At 37.5% G+C, this 22,500-nt stretch overlaps 1 protein-coding gene across 1 annotated transcript in view; it reads left to right on the forward strand.

The window, feature by feature from the left end:
- CAMKMT (calmodulin-lysine N-methyltransferase) overlaps positions 1-22,500 on the forward strand; it is a 43,265-nt gene that overhangs the window by 14,206 nt on the left and 6,559 nt on the right. The window contains exons 5-7 of the mRNA XM_009864600.1: positions 9,701-9,775; positions 16,269-16,332; positions 22,334-22,465. Of these exons, the coding sequence (XP_009862902.1) occupies positions 9,701-9,775; positions 16,269-16,332; positions 22,334-22,465 (271 nt within the window). The remainder of the gene's footprint in view (positions 1-9,700; positions 9,776-16,268; positions 16,333-22,333; positions 22,466-22,500) is intronic.

Consider the following 22,500-nt stretch of genomic DNA (forward strand, 5'->3'; position numbering starts at 1 on the left):
ACAAGACCAAGTACAAGGTTCTGCACCTGGGTCAGGGCAATCCTAAGCACAAGTACAGGCTGGGTGATGAGTGGGGTGAGAGCATCCCTGCAGAGAAAGACTTGGGGGTATTGGTTGACAAGAAGTTCAACATGAGCTGGCAGTGTGCACTCACAGCTCAGAAGGCCAATCACATCTCGGGCTGCATCAGGAGAAGTGTGGCCGGCATGTCAAGGGAGGTGGGTGATTCTCCCCCTCTGCCCTACTCTTGTGAGACCCCACCTGCAGTGCTGTGTTCAGCTCTGTGGGCCCCAACATAAGAAGGACATGGGCCTGTTGGAGCGAGTCCAGAGGAGGACCACGAAGATGATCAGAGGGTTGGAGCACTACCCGTAGGAGGACAGGCTGAGAGAGTTGGGATTGTTTAGCCTGGAGAAGGCTTCAGGGAGAGCAGCCTTCTAGTACTTAAAGGGGTCCTATAAGAAAGCTGGAGAGGGATTTTTTGCAAGGGCATGTAATGATAGGACAAGGGGTAATGGCTTTAAATTGAAAGAAGGTAGATTTAAATTAGATATTAAGAAGAAATTCTTTTCTGTGAGGATAGTGAGACCTTGGAACAGGTTGTCCAGTGTAGTTGTGGATGCCCCCTCCCTGGAAGTGTTCAAGGCCAGGCTGGATGGGGCTTTGAGCAACCTAGTCTAGTGGGAGGTGGCCCTGCCCATGGCAGGGGGATTGGAGCTAGATGATTTTTAAGGTCCCTTGCAAAGCAAACCATTCTATAATTTTATGGTTTTATGATAAATGATAGATATTATGTAGTGGAATAATTATGCTTTCTGTTCCTCTACTAAAAATACTTAACAGTGATTTGCTTTTTTGACTGCAATTGAGCACCAAGCTAATATATTCATGACACTGTCTGTTACAACATCAGGAACTTTCCAGTGATGGTTAGTTTGGAGACTTTCAATTTCTTTTATCAAGGCAGAATTATTTTTCCTGTTGCACACTTTGCATTTATCCTTCTGCAATTCTTCACAGCCTGCTTTTTTCCTTATTATGTTCAGTAACTTCTTAACATCAGCAAGCTTTGCCACTTCAGTGCTCATCTCTTGTACACGTGTTGAATAGAACAGGTCCCAGGGGAACTCCACTGATTATCTCCCTCCATTGTGAGAACTGACCATTTACTACTACGCTGTTCCCTGTCTTTTGTTCTATTATTTAGCCATGCCCGGACTCTTCCCTAGTGGCTGTCTACTTTCCTTAAATGTTGTTGGTGAGGGTCTTTGCCAGTAGCCTTTTGGAATCAGGAGTGGCCTGTGTTATCCAGATCACTCTTGTCTGAATACTTGTTGACATCTTTGAAGAGCTCAAGGTTTGTAAAACAGGACTTCCTTTTACAGAAGACATGTCAAAAAAGGCTTATGTGGTGAAATTGTCTTTCATTTCTTCTACGGTGAACACAAAATCACTGAATTGTTGAGTCTGGAAAAGACCTCTGAGATCATAAAGTCCAGCCTATGACTAAACACCATCGCAACGGCTAGACCACGGCACTAAGTGCCACATCCAGCCTCTCCTTAAACACCTCCAGGGACGGTGACTCCACCACTTCCCTGGGCAGTGCATCCCAATATCTGACCACCACTGAGGCAAAGAGTTAATTTCAGCTCTCTGAAATGTTGTTATCCTCTGTGAGTGCCCATTCCATATCCCCGTTAACAGCTGGTAGGAAGATTTAGATTTTGCCCTTTACTGCTATATTTAATTTTCCAAGTGATCTTTTCTTCACTGAGTGTGACTTCAACGTTTGGAGGATATGATATTTTGTTTCTAAAAACATTCTTTGCTCTTTGGCCATGCCAGCTGACTTTCACCAACTTGCAAATCTCTCCTATTTCTATATTAGACCCTGTTGTGTTGACTTAATAAAGTTGCAATTTATTTTATTGCACCAGAGTTTTGCCTGTCTTATTTATGTGACCAGATAAAAAGATATTAAGATTAAAAAAATTGAAACGTTAGCGAGCTTTGTAGAAAAATTTCTATGTGTTTGGAAGAGCAGTGAGGAAAGCTAGATACTAGCTAAAAATATAGCATTGTATTATTTTAAATAATTCTCCCTCAAACCCTTGACTATTTTATGATGGTCTCCTTTTAGCTTAAAAAAACCCAACCAAACATGCTTTTGATACAGCTATTCTTGTACTCTCTTAGAATGGGCAGAAAGACTGGTGGAGACCACTGATACAACAAAACTTATATCTTTCTTCCCAGGGCTTTAAAGGAAAATGTCCATAAGATGTTAGAATCAAAGATTATTTGGTTTTATTTATTTTATTTAAATTTTGACAATATTATGCTTACAGTCTTGTCTGTGCTTATGCCATTTATAGTCAATTAATATTTGTTTATTCAAATGTTAACCAACTGAAAATGAAATGGGGTTCAGGAAAGAGGCAGAAGAGTGAATTAGGGTCTGGAAATGAGAGAGTTAAAGAACTCTGTTTACTTTACTTGTCAAAGAAACAACTTGATTGTTAAAAATGAATTGATTTTGATCTGGAAGTCTCATGTGGGGAAAATCTTTAGTAGAAGATCACTCTTTAATCTAGCTTACAAGTACCTAACAAGATGTAGAAATTGAAGCTGGACAAATTCAGTCTAGAAAAAAATGAGAGTTGACAAAGAGAACGATAGTACATTAGAACATCTTTCCATGGGAAGTGGTAGTTCCTTAAGCAGTGAATGTGCTTAAATCAGCTTGGATCTCTTTCTGAAACGTGTATTAATTTCTTGAGATTGATGGGCTTCATACAGAAATTTGAAATCTTAGATGTTTATTGTGTTCCTTCTGCCCTCAGAATTTAAGCATCTGTGAATTACATCTTCTCTGCCATTTTTAATTTTTCCTCCCATTCAGTCCTTCTGGACCTGACTGGTTCATTTCACACATTCTTTGGTTTTTTCTTGTTCCCTTGGTTATCCTCCCCATATTCATGGACAGAATGTTTTCCATAAAGCAAGGAACTGTCTTCTCCTTTTTTACACAAAACAAACTTCTACAAAGCTTTTATTTACTGATCCTACCAGTATGATTGTGCCACATAGGCTTATGCTGTCTTGCATTTTGAAATTATGTATTTTTTTTTGTACTATGTTAATAACATTTTTATACAAGGTATTCTCACTTCTTTTTAAAAATAGGCATACTTGTGATGAATGTTGGGCTGTGGCATGTCTACAAAATGCAAGACTTTATTCTGCAACAGTTGTATTTGCATGCAATGTATTTATTATGTCCCCAAAATTTAGTAGCTTTTGATGCGTAGCAAATGTGTGTTAGGACTGTTATTTTTTAAGACAAAACTGTAAAGTTCCTATTTGAATTTTAGCCAAATATGTTATACGGAGTGAGAGAGAGGAGACAGGAGAGCAATCTGGCCTCTTTTCAGTTTTTGTAGGTGCTACTTTAAAGGAGAATTTCAAGGATAATGGAGTAAGTTTGTGAGTGTTCATGAATAACGTAGTGGAAGAAAATTGTAAAGGTGCTTGCTTGAAAAGTTAAGTGGAAGATGCAGAGTGACATTAGGGCTGATTAAAGAAGGGACTTGTCCTTTCAATATTGAATGAGAGATAAAAAATAGGGAAGTGAACTGTTGTGAAGCATTTGAAAAAGAAGACTTGCAACTTACCTTACAAAGAGAAAGGTGACAAGATCAGAGTTGTAGGCAAGAAAAACAATCTTTGCAGCAGCCTACTGAATAAATATTAATAGGAGAAGACTGCATTTTCCAAGAGCAGAGAGAACAATATTGTGATGTTAAGATGTAAGTGATGATGACATGGTCAAGAGTTTGAGTGGGTAGATAAGAGACTTCCTAGAGATGCTCTGCAGAGAGAATAAGCAAAATCTGATCAGAGCTGAGGTATGCAAATATAGAGGAAGATCTAAGTTAAATCTAGATTACAGACTGGAGTTAATGGTTCTGTCCAAAGAAAAAGTGGTAACAGCGGTGCCTTTATTGTAGTTTAGGGCTTCTCACTCACTGAGGCCCCGAAGAACACTGTGCTGTGAGTCTGCATAATGTAGAGAAGTGGGCAGTTGGGTTTAGCTTTTCTGAATGAGATAGCCGAGAAGTAAAATTCAGAGGAAGAAGAGGTTGAGGTGGAACATTATGAAATTGTCAGAAATGTAGGAAAGGTTTGAAGATAATCTTCAGAAGAGCACATTGTAAAAAACCACTAAGAGACAATTTAAAAACCCGAAACGAAAATAGTGGAATTAAAATTTTAATGATTAGCAAGATTTTGCTGGGCTGAAGAGGCAAGAAATGTCCATGAGAATGAGGATAAAATGCAGATTTTGAGCCTAGCTGAGAGAAATTATCAATATGCTTTCACAACAGTAGGTAAATTATGTTGAAGCTGCTGAAACCTGCAAGGAGATTGTTAGAACGACATGTCCATCTGCAGTTGAAAATGTCACAATCTGCTGAGACTTGTGAGAGGAAAGGGAGAATCGCTGATGCAGGGTACCTGTGGTTGAAAATTTACCCTTGGTCCCTTCAAACCAGGTGTGCACTGTAGGGAATGAGATAATGAATGAGAATACAAAACAGAATGAAGGAGTGAAGGTAGGGAAGGCAAAAGGTGAAAGAAGTTGGAGAAATAAGAACAACCTAATGAGAATATGAGAAAGTTGGGGAAATGATAGTAGGCAAATTTGCAAGACTCCTCAGAGGAGTTGTAAGGATAGGCGTATGCATTGCCTCTGTTGCTAAATTAAAATCCATCTTCTTGAGCTTTAAAGAAAACTGGAGAATCTCAAACAAAGATCAAGGTGTGGAGAAACATCCTGATGATACCTTTTGTTAATGTGTTAATGAACCTGCTTGGTTAATGTCATAGAAGAAGTCATATAAGCCCCCAGACAGAATCTTTTACCTGAACCTCTGTACTTACCAATGATAATGCTTTTCAAAGACTGAAGGCTAAATTAAAATATGAAAAGAAGAGGTGTGTAGATAGGGATTCTTGGTAGCTGTTCATCTTCTAGGTGGGACACTTTTTTATCTTTGTTAAAACTACTAATACATTTTGAAGCACATAAGTCTTTTGTGTCTTTTGTACTTTCTTTTAATTTTGATTTTTTTGTCTTTACCTGCACAACTACTGTTCTGCTAAATTGAGAGCTACTCTAGACTATGTCATCACAAGAACATCTCCAAGGGACTTGGAAATATTTCAAGTTTTAGCAATCAGAGACTTAACCTGTTTTTTCTCATGTACGTTACTTGCCGAGACATACTAGGGAGACGAACACTGAATAACAGAAATTGAATAATAGTAGTAATGAGGAATTTTGCATGAAAAATAAAAACCTGGCAAAATCAGGTCTTTTGTTGTAGATTGCTGAGATGCTTTACCAGTGTAAGAAAAAGAGTGTCGACATTTGTCAGGCTATCCTCTGTAAATTAGAATTACTGTACAAGGGAAGTGCAGCCCTGGCTGCTGTAACTATCCTTGCAACATTTACTATTTTGTTGGTGTTTTCTTGTTTGAAATACAAGGGTATTTTGGGGGTACATTGGCAGTATCTGAAGTCTCTATTCTCTTGGTCGATATTTTGTTTTATTATCATTATAATTCTTTTTATCTTGACCCAATAACATTTTCTAGCTTGCTTGTCAATTTAAAAGATAAATCGGGGGTGGGTGGGGGGCGGAAGCTTTGATCGTTTGTGCTGTGTGTTGTTTGTTAGTTTTTTAGAATGGTGCAAGATTGACAGCCTAGAAAACTAAAGCATCGGTACATATTTTCTCAGACTATTTCGATACTATGCTTTAGCCCTGACCTGGAAAAGCCACCTCTGCATGTGAGAGGATAGTTCATTCTCCATAGCTCATTCAGTCCTTGTCCTTTTTGCTAGGACTACCGTCAGGATTGCTAATTATAGTAATAGGTTTGTGACGTGAGTACTTTTCCTCTGAAAAACTGGTCGGATTCATTCGATACAGGCCATAAAGCAGCCATTAGTGGGTACCAATTTTCAGCCACCATCAGTTCAACAGTAGCTGAACAGCGTGGCGGTGTTCCTCCCTCACATCCTATTTCATTTTTTAAATCTTTTTGTTAGAGCCAAAAAATGCTCCCAAACTTTTTTGTACTTCCAGTGGGTTTTGGACTCTTCTATGCTGAAGCAGAGCTGCCTATTTTCAATTGCAAGAAACTAAACCTGCATTAGGCAGCACCAAATAATGTCAAGAGTGGGCTTTGCACAGTCTTAAATATGTTGTTTGGTTAGGGTTTTTTTTACAAAAAAAGCCATTGAAGGTGCGGTTTGGACAGAAGTAGTAAGCACATTTTTCAAATTTACAAAATAATTTCAGCCACTAGTACTGTATTGTCTTCCCTCAAAAGAAAGACGTAAAAAATATTATAGCTTTAAAACTTCTTATTTTGCTGGAGGAGCAGTAGCTTTAGACAAAAGTGGTTTATGTCCACCAATTTAGTATCATTGGAAAGGCAAGAGGAAGAAAATACTAGTGAGGCTTACATGTTTTGTATGTTTTGGCACTCAAGATGATACTGGTGATTTAAAAGACTTTTTGTGGTATGGTACTTTTAAATTTATGTCTGTTTTTTCTTAAAGGAAACTTCAGAAAGACCGAGACTTTCAGATGGATGTTACTAACACTTTTCTGTCCTTCCTAGCAGTGCTTTTCTCTAAGTGGAAATGCAATCAGCCCTTCCTTCATGGTGCCTTCGGTGTTCCTTTCAGGTCTGACCACTAGGTCCAAGAGTCACATCCTCAGTAATTCCTGAAAAAATTGTTGTTCCTCACCCCCTTACTACGTATGGGTACATACATTTAAATACACATGTAAAGGTCTTTACATTTCTGAGTTGTTTTGCATGTTGGTGGATTTTTCTGTACTTCACAACTGGGACTTGTGTTTGGATTACAAGAACTCGTTTGGCTAGTGGATGGTATTTATATACGTCCTGACTCTGATTCACTGCTTTCATTAGCAGCAGCGTTCAAAATAGCTAATTCTGATTCAGAATCGGGCTGATTCTGACATCAGTGTTAATTATATAATATTGCTGACTCTGAGCCCAGTTGTTTCTGATTCCTTGATATGATGGGGAAGAGGGGCATGTCTGCTTTACAGGTGCAGGTGTTTGATTGCAGCACATGCAAATCTGTGGAAGCATTAAATGGATAACAGTGTGAATATGGTAGCTCAGAGTTAGCTACCAAAACAGTTTCGGAGGTGGCAGCCGGTGCTGAGCTTCATGTACCCTCGCTGCACTTCCCCTAGTAATCATACGTGCACTTGGCTAAAGATAGCGTGGGTAAATATACACAGCTTGTAGTTGCATCTCTCCCACCAGTGTGTGTACATCTTCGGCAAATTCAGAATGAGCCCTGTTGGCATTTATTTTATAGAAGCTATCTTTAGTTTACGTGGTTACTTCCCCACAGGAATAAAGATTTTCCTCTACCTTTTGAAAATTTGTAGCAGAGTTGATTTTGAAAGTTTTGTGTGTAAATTTACCATTGGCCTTTGCATAATTATCATGTCTTCAGGAATGCAACTGTGCTGAAGGTAGAGACCAAGAGCAGCACTAGCACTACATTGGGAAAAGGCTGGATGTGGGGCCCTTGGCTTACTTCTTCTAAGAGCACACAAGCCAGTCTCGTTGCACCACTGCTTATGCTCCTGGCAACTTAACAATTCCATATTTTGTTCAGCATTGTGGTTTCTGAGCTTTTGCCTACCCACACAAACTCCTTTGTGCCTATGGTAGGTGTACACAGAAGATGCTGTATTTCGGTTGCTCAGTTGGAACTAGACAGTAACATAGAGAGGTTTTTTGTGGGTTTGGTTTTTTTCCAGGAGGAGGCACCTGTGCTGCGTTCCGAACTGCATATGTGGAGTATAGTAAATATATGGGTTAAAAAAAATCATAATTCAAATCACCACAGTGATCAGATCTCTGTTTCTGTAGCAATGAGAACCAAAGGTGGCCTTTTAAGGCTCACAGTTCATCTACCAATTTCCAGTTCTGCTTCAGGATTCTTAAAGTATTAGAGTGCGTGCTTTAAACCCACAAAACTTACCTTTACCTAATTTTCACCATTCTAACCTAAGTTTCCACGGAAACAGGGTTGAAAAAGCGGCTGGTAGCCAGCAGGCAGCCAGCAGCTGAGAGTGAGAACTCTCCTTTGTCACTTTCCACTACTGGATGCCTGCTGCGTGCCAGTGTGCAAAGCTACCTAGGCTTCTAAAATCTGGATTACTTTCAATTTGAGGGGGAAAAATTAAATTAATCTACTCTTTTCTCTCTGTGGATTGTCACAGTAAATTCCAGGAGGGCAAACAGGCTAATGTGAGTCCTGATCTGTTTGGTTACAGTGAGCCCCACATAATCAAAGCTTTCCCAACCAACTTTCATAATTTCCATGTTTTAAAGGCATTCTCAAATTTTGTGTCAGTGCAAGTGTACACACATATTGTAGTACCTTAATTCTTTATGGCCCTGTATCTATCCATCTACGTATTTATGAGCCTTTTTTGCGTATAGTGTAATCAATGTATGGAATTTCCTTTCTTCCTGTACACTTAGGGAACATTTCTGAATGAACATATTATAACTGATCCTCAGTTAAATATTAGGAGTAGGATGTGAATGGAGATGGCTTTTAACCAGAAGTAGATTATAGCTGCGGCAAGACTAAAGGGTCTATTTGGTCAAGACTCATACAAAACTGAGATAAGCATGCACAACCTGACAAGATCAGATTAGACCCTTCCCCCCACAAGTGCTTTTCCCATAAATATTTATCTACTTTCTATTATAAATAACCAGGAAATGAAAAAGAGCAATAGATTCTTTAAAGAAAAAAAACAGCCTAGAAATAGAAATGCAGCTTCAAATCTTCAGGGTAATGATATATTAAGTATGCAGTAAATTCCAATACTAGTTGCTGGTTTAAAAATGGGAGCAAAGTACTGAAATTCTTCCTGGCAGCTACATAAATTGACAGCATTTATAATCGAAGAAGAACTTTGTACATATGTACATTTTTGCCTACTGTTGGCCACCTTAGAACTAAATAACTTAGCACCTGTGAGAGAATAGGTGTTGACACAGTCAGCACTGCTGTATTTTTAAGCCTGCCCGAGGCAACGTAACTGGCATTGAAGTTAAGCTTGGCATTTTTTCACCCTGTCCCTCCTCCCTCCAGTCCAAGTGAATGCTCACTTCATCAGCGAGAAACACAACTGACTTGCCTGCCAGATGTAACAGAGATCCATGAACTCACATGTATTCTGCAAATTTCTGTTTCATTCAGATTGTCGATACTTCACTTCCTCGTGCGGTGGTGTTAAGGGGTAAAAATCTGAAGCCATACACGTGCCGCTAAATCAGAAATGCATATTTGTTGCTGATCCGCTCACCAGAACCTGTGTGGATTGCCTTTCTGTTTTAATAAAAAATAGCTCTTTGGCTTTGGGATTTAAAACCTTAAAAATGTTCAGAATAATATTTTTGTGTTCATCGTTGAAAGTAACAACTATGTACTTCTTAAAACACTTCTGTGTCACATAGGAATAGTATTAATACTTTAAAAATCTCAAGATGAAAAATCTAAGTCCTTTTTTTGTCTTTTCTTCTTTTAAAAAAATCTTTTTTTTTCCTCTAGCATTTTACGATGGGATAATGAGACAGATGTCTCTCAACTGGAAGGACATTTTGACATTGTTATGTGTGCTGACTGGTAAGTACATAAAAATCATAAAACTCATGTTAGAAAAATAGCTTTGCTGCAGTAATTGTACTGTGCTGCTTGCTGATGGCTAAGCAAAGTCAACAAATGAAGCACAAAGCCACCTTAACCTCAACAAATTAATATTCATCTCCATGTGACAGTTATAAGGTAGTCTTCTATCACACAGTAACTTCTACCACATTATTTCCCAAAGATTGATTTTGAGAAGCATTTCCATTTTCTGGAATTGCCTCTGTTTCATGCTTGACGTATCAGTAAATGGACGACTTAGGCAAATTGCAAATAATTATGGCTCAGTGAGGAACAGTCTGGAGAAAAGGGAGTTTATCAACACAAACAGCTCAATTAGCTTACTTCTTAGGAAAGATCTGACTATTGATATAAGGGGATATATTTTTTTGCTCCCCAGAAAACCCTTCTGAGGAAAAAAGGATTTTCAAAACCTTTTTCCCCCCCATCACATTTTGTTTCTTAAATCAGTTTGACAGTAATATTTGTAGACATAGGCTTTATATTATTTACACAGGCAGATATTAATTCTAAGAGAACTCCTAGTAAAAAAATAAGAGGATGGCACTTAATTTATGAAAATGTGGATACATGTTGCAATATGACATATTGTTTAATAATTTATGCAAATACAGTTGGTCATTGTCACAACCCTTTTCTGACACTGGATTTACTGGATTGTGCTGTGCTGTATTTGCTGCGTGCTAACTTCATGGTATGTTATTAATTATTTGTGTTGCATAAATGCAGACAATGTAAAAAGAGATGCATAGATTTCATTTAGGAGAGTAGATTTTTTTAAATGAGACTATCTTTCCTTCATGGATATTCCCTCTTGACCCTTTAAATGCCCAAGCCAGAAAAAGCTGTTTATGTTTTGTTGCACGTAAGTGTTGTGAGATACCAAATTCTGAAAACAGGGACTTCCTAGGGCAGCTCAGTTCAGCAGATTTCTGTGCTTTACTGAGAAATAGTTAAAGGAAATAGGCAAAGGGAAGTACAAAGCTGTCTATTGTCTTTTTAAACAATGTTCTTTTTAAGTGGCTTCTGATAAAATATTCCTCTAAAGCTTTTTTTTTTTAATCTTTGATATTCTGCTTTTTAAGCAAACTCATCTTGTTTCAGAAAAGTTGCTGGTTTTATATAGCACTGGAGAAAGTGTGTTTAGTCGTCTTTTTTTCCTTCTTCTAAAACCTATTTGTTGACAGAATGCAACAGTGCTTCATTTCTCCTAGCGTTTAATTTCAGAAAAGTTCTTTGTTCCCAAAAAGGACAGAGAAGGGTTTCTAACTAATCGCTGATAATGTGCCTCAGAGATGCATCATCTGATTAAAATAAGGAGCTAAACAACACCATATGATTTCAGCAAGTAATTTAGTAAATGCCTTCCTCACCGAATATTAGAATGGATACTCCAGGTTTCATTGCACAGATGAAGTTAATGCTGGACAGGATTAGATCAGATTAAGTATGAAAGTCAGATCAGAGTGCTGGCGGACATGAGCAGGAGGGCAGCAGTCTTCTCGGAGGCTTAGACAAGGCTCACATATGGATGTTCTCCAGATTATGTGGGTGAAGCAAGGTCTTGCCAAGAGATTTAGAGTTAAATTTGTTCTTCACACAAATATCAAAACAACCTGGCTGTGCCATCTCTTGTATTCTTGATACTCACACCATGTCATCCTATTTGTGCTGGGAGTACAGCGGAGTGGAGCAAGACTTAAGTTATTTTTTTCAGTAATATTCTTGCCTAATACTCCTCTCAGTCTGTTTGGAAATAGTGTGGTTTCTTTAGGAAACAAAGAATCAAACATGACAGGTAAAATACATAATGCATTTGCAATCCCTGCATTTTGCACATTTATTTTGAAGCACTTAAGATGCAGGTAAGTGTATAAATATTTATAGATTTCTAAAAAAATAAATAGAGGTATGCAGGTTAGTTTAAAGTACATGGATTTATTCACAAATTGTCTTCTGTTTTCCTATTGCAAGTGCCCACATCTATAGTTTAATAAGCATGAAAATCCCTTTATTTTCTTTTATAAGTCATTCTTTTAGCTATGGACACTAGGTTTTCTAGTACATGAAAAGGCTGGGGGAAAAAGTGTTCTATGCTTTATCAAACTCAAATCTTCTTTTCATTTTCATGTATTTCTCTTCTGAGATATAGAATCGGCTTGAGAACCATTGGCAGGATTTTTGCTCTCTGAATTTTTTGGGCTGCCATTGATGAGGAAAAGAAAAAAATCTCTTTTCTTATAGCTCCTCGTCTGAAACCTGAAGTATGCAGCGATAAAAACTGATAGAATAGATTGCATTTAGCTTAACACCATCATATAGCTCATTGTCAGTCAATAAAATCTGAGATTAGAACAGAGAACTAGAAAGCAAAAAATCCGAGTTCAAATATTAGGTACATGGATAAATTTTTATAGAAGTGTTTCCAGCAAGGGTGATATTGTCTGATTCTCTGAATAGCTAACCAGTGGTACTGCTTGATCCCATTTACATTAAAACAAGCTCTATTCATAAACATATTTCAAATCCACATGGAGATTCAAGTAAAAATGTACATAATTACAACAAGCAGCGATATGTTTATATTCATATATTTACAGTCAGACTTTCATAAACCTTGTGTGCAGGGGTGGAAAATAAGTTATTTCCCAGAACAGACAGTCTATTAGTTAACAGCTAAATTTAGTAGCTCAACTAGATTATAAAATAAATAAGAGGCAAACTGTGAAAGCTAGTCATTATTTAACCATTCAGGATTTTGACAATAAAATAGTTTCATGGTTCAGAAGTTCTGAAATAACTTGTAAAATGTCAACTATGAGATAAAAATATGGAAAAAAAAAAGTCTTGCTGAGGCCACACCTGGAAGAGGGATACACTGGAAAAAAAAATACTAAAAATAATGGAATATTTAAAGCATGTACATCCACCTCATATTTTTGAGGGGGAATTTTAAGGCCAGCTGAGGGATGCCAGAATTTTAGGGTTGTGGATATAAAGTCACGCAGGTGCTGGAATTGTAAGAATGAGCATGCATAGAGGAGGAGAGATAACAGGTGCCTATATGAACAGGCCAAAACCAGGACTCTTCCAAAGCTTTTGAGAGCCTCAGGTTTCTGGGTATTTAAAAGGTAGCATTAATCCTTTTATTTATTAAGAAAAAAGTTGCTGAGATTATCAATTCAAGGAGAGAGTCAAGGCCAGAAGAACTGAGCCAATAGAAAAATATTTGCCTTTCATGTTCTTGTGAAACAAATTTTAACAAATAATTTTAATATAGACACACTTTAACGTCTAGATCCCTGTATCAGTTTGGAAATGCGTAATATCCCACTTTACTTACTTAGGCTGATTACATTCTTAACATTTGGCACATGCATAAGTACTTGCACAGCAGAGGCCAAGGGGGAGGATCCTACATTACTTTCACTGCTGAGATTTTTGCTGACGTCATGGAGAGTTGTGGATTTATCAGGAATGTAGAACTGAGCTGAAAATACTCTTTAAATATCTTAAAATGTCATTTTTGTCTCCATTATTGTATTCCATTTAACGTAAGGAAATAATTTTGCAGGAATGTAGTAAGATCTTTGTACTTCTTCAGTTTAAATATATAATTCATTTTAAGCCTGATTTCTTGCACACACCTTCAAGTGTGTTAGAATCTGACAATATGGGAATAAGGGTTTTTTCAGTTTATGCCAGCCATGTAGTTGAAGGCAAACAAAAGCTCTTTCCATTAGACCCTATACACGAATATAATCATATCTGAAGCACACCTGTAAACTAAGCTCTTTTACCAATTGCAAAGTATGCATAAACTAAAATATGTTCACATTATAGCCTATAAAATGGAAGTATATGACCTTATTGCAAGGCATAAGATAAAAGGATATCAGTATGAAGCAAACTGAGAACCTACTTGATTTTTCGATTTGTTTCCTTCTGGTTTTCTGTTACTTCCATACAGTCTTGGTATAAAGTTTCATATGGATTTTAAGGGTAATTTAAAATTAAAAAAAAAACAAAAAAACACAAGAGGAGAGAGGTGACAAGGTTGCCTGCAATTTCACAGGTTAAGAACACTGCCTGAACAAAGGCCAGGTCATCAACTGTGTTCTTACCTCTCTGCTGCTATGATTCAGAACTTCCTTGCTGGCCCAGGTAAACCTTGCTGCTCCTGAGCTGAAGCTTTCACAGCATCCTTACTACAGAAACACGAGACGTTACCAATAAAGTAATGGCGAGTTAAGCCAGATTTGAATTGAGGTATGAGACCTGAGTGTGCGTGGTTTAAAACAATCCATTATTTAATTTCACTGGGTCATTGTGGGCATTAAAGGATTCTCTCAGGCATATTTTTGGTATGCTGTGGTAATATTTAGTCATACGAATTTTACTGGTAAAAGAAATAGTGGGACTAAATCTCCTTGCGTGAGCCAAATCCTGTGCTGGCCCTGTCTGCAGCACAGATTACCTAACGACTTCTTCAGGATTTTCGTCCTTCAAGGCGTCCTCCAACGCAGAGGGAGGATAGAGATGTTCCCTGGAGTCACTGCACTAATGTAATTTCCAGCCTTCTCTGCTCTTTGGTCCGAGTAGGTGTCTCATAGAGCAACAGACTGGAAATCACAATACTGGAGACTCTTTTCGGTTGAAGGAGGTCATGTTCCCAGGGACATGCCTTTTGGAGGGCAGGGACAACTTGGGAGCAGAGCCAGGGCAGCTGTCCCAGGTTATCTGGGTTTCCTAAGCTAGGAGGACTAGGAGTCTACCTCTCTTCCCACCAAAATATCAGTTGGTGTCAGACAGAAAAGGTGTTACTGAAGTTGTGTAATCTAGCAGGGCATGTAACCATTTAAAGTTCTCCGATTCTAGTGAACAAAGGCCTGTAGTTCCCTCATGGTAAAGGAACAAGATTGATGGCAGCAGTTGTGCCCCTATCCCATAGTAAAAAGCGAGAATGGTGTGCAGGTCCATGGAAAAGGAATTTCAGCACTGGTAAGCTGCCCCAAAATTGTGTTTCCACTACACTGCTTTCAAAAATAAAAATGATTGTGTTTTTCATTTGGAATGTGCTCCTGTCTACACAGGATCACAGCAAGTCTTAAATCTGTGCATGTTCATGATGTTTCATGTTGAAGAAAATTAATTATTTTTAGCGATTCTTTTGGGAGAGAACTCATGCACTATATTCCACTTCTTCTGAAGGTGGCAAAGTTCCCAGTGAAGTAGTGTCTTATGGTAGCTACCTGAGGTGAATGTGATTAAAACTCCCAGGAGACACTAGAGATATGAGCTGCTGTTTCAATGAATTAAATTTAAACAAGCATTTTTTCAGTGTGGTTCTTCCAGTAAGATTAATCAAGGCTGAGGGACAGCCATCATGACAATTGTTAAAGTTTAAATTTTCTTATGGACAGGCTATCAGAGAAGTTGCTAGCTAGCATTTCGATATCTTGAGAAAAAAAATCAAGACATCATACTTCTATATAAAATGTTCTTTAAGAAATGTATGGATACCCACTCTACTATATTTTCTCAACATGAGGTTCTCCAAATTTTACAGATGAAATTTGGTCACTGACAAGTCTTCTGACAGGCTTTTTTTTTTTACCCTGAGTAGCAAAAATTCACAGCTCGTACACAGCTGCTTTACCCTCTGATATGTGTTATTATATTCTCCTCAGTAGCTGTGGAGCATCCTTACCTAAATATCCACACACACTCCGTTTTTGATGACTGACATGTGGTTGGCAGACCACTTTTTTTTCTTTTCAGTGTTTTCTTACGTTCTTTATATTCTTTTAGAAATTTCAAACCTGGAAAAAAATTTACTCTGCTGCTATCCTTACTTGATGAAGGATTTTGCTCTTGAGAGAGGACAACACTGTATGATCCTGGGTCGTTGTGTTTGAACAGTGTCTGAGGGAGAGAGACAGTGGGAGCTTGTAAATCTTTATAGGGCTAGATAGAAATAGATAGAGAAATAGAACAAATATACATAAGAGATAATTAATTAATGCTGCAACTGTGAAGGTAAAGGGAAAAATATACCCTTCATAATAACAACTGAAATACAATAGAAAGCATTTTTTTAAACTCCATGCACCCTCTTTGTTTAAAAAAAAACATATAAAATGTTAACTTTATATATTGATCCTGGTTTCTTATATGGTGGTATTTGAGTAGCTAGCATATGTGATCTGTGAATTTCAGCTATATAAAGATCTATTTCATGCTGGTACTTTAGCTTCTGCTTCGATTATATTTAGTTGTTTGGGATTTTTTTAATGTTTAGAAGTACCTGAACTGGACGGAAATGTAGACCACAGTTTCTCTTTTACAGCATTGTGTAAACATATGTAATTAGCCTTGTACTTATCTGCATTAGTATCATTAGAATTGAAAACCCATTTTAATCTGGATTCTGTTCTCTTCTCAATGTCAGCCTGTTTCTGGACCGGTACAGAGCTAGCCTTGTTGATGCAATAAAGAGATTACTCCAACCCAGTGTAAGTATGTTTCTATTTTCTCCCGAACACTGGCTTCAGAATAATTAGTCTGTGCACAATGATTGAGAGAGTAATGGAATGGCAGGATTAATGTCATGTAATACTTTAATACTTATTATGTCCAACTTCAATTGAGTCTTCTAATCTATCAGATTCTTTCCTAATCATAAACTAGGAAACTTCTTATACTTGGCCTTCTGATAAGGAACACAGTGGGTAGTAAAATAAATGAAACCGCTTCAAAGATAGCGTGAGATTATTTTTATCATAGCGTTTCTCAAGTATTTTCCTTTGATAATAATGTCTTCATATTAAAGTAAAAGTACGATACTGAAAGTTTTTATGTTGGCTTCTGTCATTTTTAATCCCTTCAATTGTAACCTTTGTCATTGTGTATTTATTTATTATGAAAGAATATTTTTTCATTTCTGTTTATATAAAATTAACAAAACCCTTATGCATATATTGTAGCCTAAAAGTTTTTTCCATTAAGTAAGCCTTGTGTTTATATGCTTTATACCTTAGAACATAATGAAATTAAACTCTTCATAAAATGCTTATGCATTCTACATGAATGTTACTGAGGAAATATTTTGCCAATTCTGTCTATTAGGCTGTTAAATTAAAGACACTCACAGGCAAAAAAAAAATAAAAAATGAAAGGTAGTATGCATATACTTATACGTAACAAATAATTTTGAATCTCAAAAAAGAATTTAAAGATAAGATAGCAAAATGAGAATATGAGAAAATTTGTGAAGTAGTTGCTGTAAGCAGGAATTTGAAACAGAAATTTTACCTTTCATGCTTAGCAGGCAAATCTTCCAGTAAGGAAAACTTTCCATTTCAAAACAATAGTATTTCATCTTGAAGATCTCTTCCAGCCACAACTGTTCTATGACTCTACGTTAGCCATGCATTCCCCAAACTTTATTTTAAAATTGTATTGTACATCTTGTACGAGAGATTTTCTCTGTAAAAGGAATAGAAGATCCAAACGTGCAAAGGCTTAAGAAGCCAAGTCATTTTAGTCATGTAAGTAATCCCATTCTTTGCTAAGAGTGATCAGGTTTCTATTCTTGGTTCTATCATAGACTTTCCTGAGTGACCTAAGGCAAGTTACTTAAGACTTATTTTAATGAGCTGTGGGGCAAGGCTGCCAGGAAGCCAGGAGAAATGTACACACCCTGAGGAAAAGGATACCCACATATTTCTGTTAATGGCAGCAAGGGGGGATTAAGCAGCTCCTGCCCAGAGTGATGCATTCTGACTCTCATGATGTTACATCAGATGTCAGGGTGTAATAATTTTGGGGACCAGAGGTAATCTAGAACACAAAGCTGATCCCAGTTTAAAAAAATGCAAAAAGTATTTTTTTTTTTTGATCCAGATCAATGTCTGCACCTGACTCATCAGAGCCTCATAGGCTCCATGACCTGCCTCCATGAAAGGACACTCGGGGAGAAGTATATAAGAGTTACCCTGGTTACTGTGACCTGGCTAGAGCCTCTAGCTGGAGTGGAAGAAAATCTGCTAGTTGCTTTTATTCCTGCTTCTAGCTAAGCATGATCTGGAGGTTATATTGCCAAAAAGATGAGTGCACACACATATTTCTACATACGCACGCAGACGCATTCTTTACCTGGGCTGATTACCCCAACCAGCAAATTTGAATTTAAAAACAATGATGATAAGGCAGCCTGAATTTTAAGTAGTGTTCATGGCTCAAGTTTCCATCTATAGACAATTTAGGAATTGTTAACCTGACTTTAAACTAAAACTGGCCTGTCTTTTTTGCTTTTTAACTGCAGTCAGCTAATTCAAATTCAGAACATGCCTTTGTTTTTCAGAGCAGATGAACTGCAGTCCTTTGTGAATCTAGATGGGGTAAAGGGAGATGGCTTTTTGTTGCCTTTCTTCTCAGTCCGGCTTGTTTCTGCATGTTGTAATTAACAGCATAGTCTGTACTTATTTGCTATGCATTTTAGGCCATAGTTCCTATTTCTTATCAGCAAAGCTAGCTCAAGAAATTCTTGCTCCTTGCAGGAATTTCTGTTGCAGAGTTTTTTACCACTATCTCAGCTGTAGATTTTCACTGAAGTCATTTGCCTAATCCACTTTGTGGATGGTGATAGGTGTGGATATCCATTTAGGGCATGGCCTTGCAAATTATTGTAATTCATAACTAGGAGGACAGCAAACTATTGTGTTGGGTGGAAGCTGGGAGTACGGACACTTTAAATGAGCTCTTTTGTCAAAAAGGACATCTTGAGCAGAGATGCCTTCAAGCCTCTGCTTTCATGGTTTGAAAGACCCAAATGAAAGTATATACTCATTTGAGATCCCAAGAGGAGATGAAGTCAAAAGTATAAAATAGTCATTATTTTTACTGTTCTTGTTAGGCTGTATAAATCTAAGGACAGCATCAGAGGAAACTGTACTAAATGGCACTGTACTTTGGCCTTTAAAGGAAAAATAAATTAATTGTTAACTCATTTGCAATAATTAAGAGTAGTTTCTGGACATTAGTTTATGCCCAAATTAAGGCATAAACTACTTCAATTAAGTTCACTCTTCTACATTAATTATTTTGTCTCAAATTTAGAAGTTATATTTCCTTATTGGTAATATTTTACCAAATTGATAGAGGGATGGTCTCAAACTGAAGATACATCTAGATGTAAGACATCTTTCAAGTCTAACTAGAATACAACTGGGATAGAAGAGTTCAGGGAAAATAATTGCCAGAAATCTGAAAGGAAAAGTGGAGCAAACAGAAAATGACATGTATCCTTAAAAAGCTGTCTTGAAGCAGAAATTCGAAACAGCTAATCTGTTCTCACTGTTAGTTTAAAAAGAGATAAATTTATCTGCAGTATTCCTTTTTCATTAAGGATGTTATTTGTGGCTGTTGGAATCCTTATGGCATGGTATGGTGTGGTTTGGATAACTTTCTATTTTCATGGAAACAGGACTCTGGTTGTTTCAGTTATCTGGCTCGTAGTATGGCCCCATGGACAGTTGCGTTTGCACAGGAAGAGAGGACCAGAAATCCATGCAGATAGAAACAAGCATCTTGCAGAGTTACTGAGGGCTGAAATTTCTATCTGAATTTCAAAAACAAATGTCACCTGTAAACCAAACCCAAGAATTAGGCACTGAAATTTTATATTGAACAGATTTATCTTGAGTGGCTATATTTTATTCCTCTTATAACCAAGTGACTTGATTTGCCAACATTTAGTTTTATTTTTTCCTATCATTAAATTGTACTTTTAATTTCAGTCTTAGAATAAGCAGTAGTTTATTTGCGTATTTCTGTAATTAAGAACGTTTTTTGTGAAGGCTTTTCTTCTTCTGTGGCCTATCTATTCAAAATTCCAATGAAGTCAATGGGATGCTATTGAGCTGTGATTAGTACCAGCAAATAAGACTGCATTTACTAATGATTGATGAGTAAACTTAGTCATAGTCGTGTATTTTCCTGGCTGAGGAAAGGGTGTTTTGAGCTTTGGACATCATCCTAAACTGGGAGATGCTTCTGAAATAGAGTTAAACAATGTTGGGATAGCCCATCACGTGTAGATACAGGCCACTAATTTTTTTATTGTACAGCAACCAAGAAATGAAAAACATATTAAAATCAGAAATGCAAATTCAGCCGCACGCAGTAGCAGAAACACGGATATCAGGCAGTTCATAGAAAAGCTCTTTAAATGATGGATTAGAATTGGCCACAGTACCTGCCAGTTTTGAGGAGATTGTTGTAGTATTCAACTTAGTTATAATTTCCTGGGGTTTATCAATGAGAGCAAGATCCACAGGTGTTTTAGATGCACACTACATTCAATAGGTGATTGGGATTTTTACACCAGCTAAGGAGCTGGCCAAAAGAAACTGTAATGATTTCTATAAAAGACTACTCTCCTTTTTCAAAGCCATTTCCAGGTTTTCAGTCTGGTTTTAAGAGATGCTTCATAACAAGTTGCATTCCATTTTACTGTATTTCTCTTTCAAATAAAATTATAAGTAGACTACAGAGAGTATGAGATGGAATGACCGCATGCACTGCTGTCTCCGAATGGAAATCTGTAAGGGGATGCCCTTGTATGAGCATTGCTTCCTCATGGAAGCAGGGCAGTCGTCCCCCCCCCGCAGGAGCTTTAGCCATTCCTGAATTCCCCACAGGAATGGTGTGCTCAGTAAGCCCTGGGTAGGGGACACGTTTCCCATTATGGGGACCTTTCTGCAAAGCTGCCCATGAAGATGGGGGACTCCAGAAGAGTCCCATCCTTCTTATGCCAGGAAGGATCTCTGAGAACAACATTCTGGGGAGCGTGAGGTGGCAGCAGCGAGAGGAGGATCCTCAACTGAAGGCTTCCTTTGCTGCCCACTTCTGTCTGATGACATTAAAGCATGCCAAGGATATGAGGGAACTGACTGTGAATTTCCTGTGTTTAATGTTTTTCATCCTGAGTTGAGCCTATATTCAGACCTAACATTTACATAAGCAATTCCAGCACATTCAGTGGGAGTTACACCCGTTTGCACCTCAGATTTAGCTACAGAATTAGAGTTACAGCTACACAAATGAGCTGAAATCAGTTGCTTTGGATAGTGCCCTAAGTTTCCTTTGTGCTTAAATTTCCCATGAGAGAGAGGAGGATAGTGGTATTTCCCTATCTCACAGAGACATTGCGAGAATAAATACAGTGGTATTAATGATTGGAGTCTTTTAAGTACACACTAGTACTGTAGATACTGACAAAGAGTTTTCATTGCTGCCTCTCTGCGCGTTGCCTCAGCACATGTGCACGGGAGCTGAAACTCATGGATGTCTTCCTCGTCCTCCTCAACAAGTACCTGTGTCAGCTTTATAAGTTTCCAGAGTTCCCTTTGAAATTCTCTCTTTTTGATCACTTTTTCTTCTCTGGTATACAAGACTGCATTTTTTCAAGCCAAATATTCTTCTCCAGCATCCAATCATTTTATAACGTCTTCAGATCCATAAAATACTTCTCTGTCTCTTCAGTGGATTACAGCACCTCACAGATTAGTTTTAGCTCCCATTAACGTAGAAGTTAAATACAAGAACTCACAGCAAACTTTGTGGCTCCCCTTGGTGTGATATGCTGTTGGCTGATATTAACCTTTGTTTACAGCTCTTCAACCAGTTTTCATTCCATGCGACAGAACACAGTATTCAGCCAATTAGAATTAATTTTGCAAATAAGATCTCAAGAGATGCTATATCAAGTAGGTTAAGTTTTGGGCTAGTACTTTGCACAACGTCTAAAATCTGTTCAAGGTACAGTCATTTTTGTTTTCTTAAACACAGAAGAATGAACATAAAAATCAGCTAATGGACCATAGTGTATTGCCTGGGCACAATAAATGGCCTGATCATCTTGGAAGATCTAGAATTACTATGCAAGAACATTCAGTCCTGCTTTAAATGCGGTTTACCAGTTTAAGGTCAAATTTGTTTGCTCTGCTCATGTAGTTTAAAATATCCTAAAAAAATTAATGGCTGAGTCTGATTTGCCTCCCTTTTTGCCTTGTTTTACGTTGTTGTAGTTCCACTGACAGCAAATGGGAGATACTTTTCTGTGTGTGAGAGTGAAGAAAAAGAAAATAATTTGCAGTCTTTGCATGGCCATGAGCTAAGAAATAGATTTTGCACTGAGCCTGTGTTTTGTATGCTTTTTCTGTGGTTTCTTTTCGTAATTCATAGCCACCATTTTTATAGGAGAGGGAGCAGATGTATGAAAGTTGGCAGTTTCTGTAGAAAGTCTTTATTTGTTATTTTCTCTATTGCATTTGTTTAATCACAGAAAACTTGCATATTTTGAATGATTATTTGTATTACTCTTTTTAATATTTTAGCAAGAGAACAGGTGACTTTTCCAGCCTCAGTGTATTAAAAGCTTAGTCAGGTGTATGTTATATCTGGTTCCCTTCCAGTTTTAAAAATGTATAAATTCTCTTTTTAATGTTCCAGGGGAAAGCAATGGTATTTGCTCCACTCCGAGGGAATACTTTAAACCAGTTCTGCAATCTAGCTGAAAAAGCTGGTTTCTCTATCCAAAGACATGAAAATTATGATGAACACATTTCGAACTTCCACTCCAAGGTTAGTTTTCTGCTTGTGTTAGATAACACTTTAAT

Source organism: Apaloderma vittatum, unplaced genomic scaffold, assembly GCF_000703405.1.
Source record: "Apaloderma vittatum isolate BGI_N311 unplaced genomic scaffold, ASM70340v1 scaffold18012, whole genome shotgun sequence".
Taxonomy (NCBI): Eukaryota; Metazoa; Chordata; class Aves; order Trogoniformes; family Trogonidae; genus Apaloderma; species Apaloderma vittatum.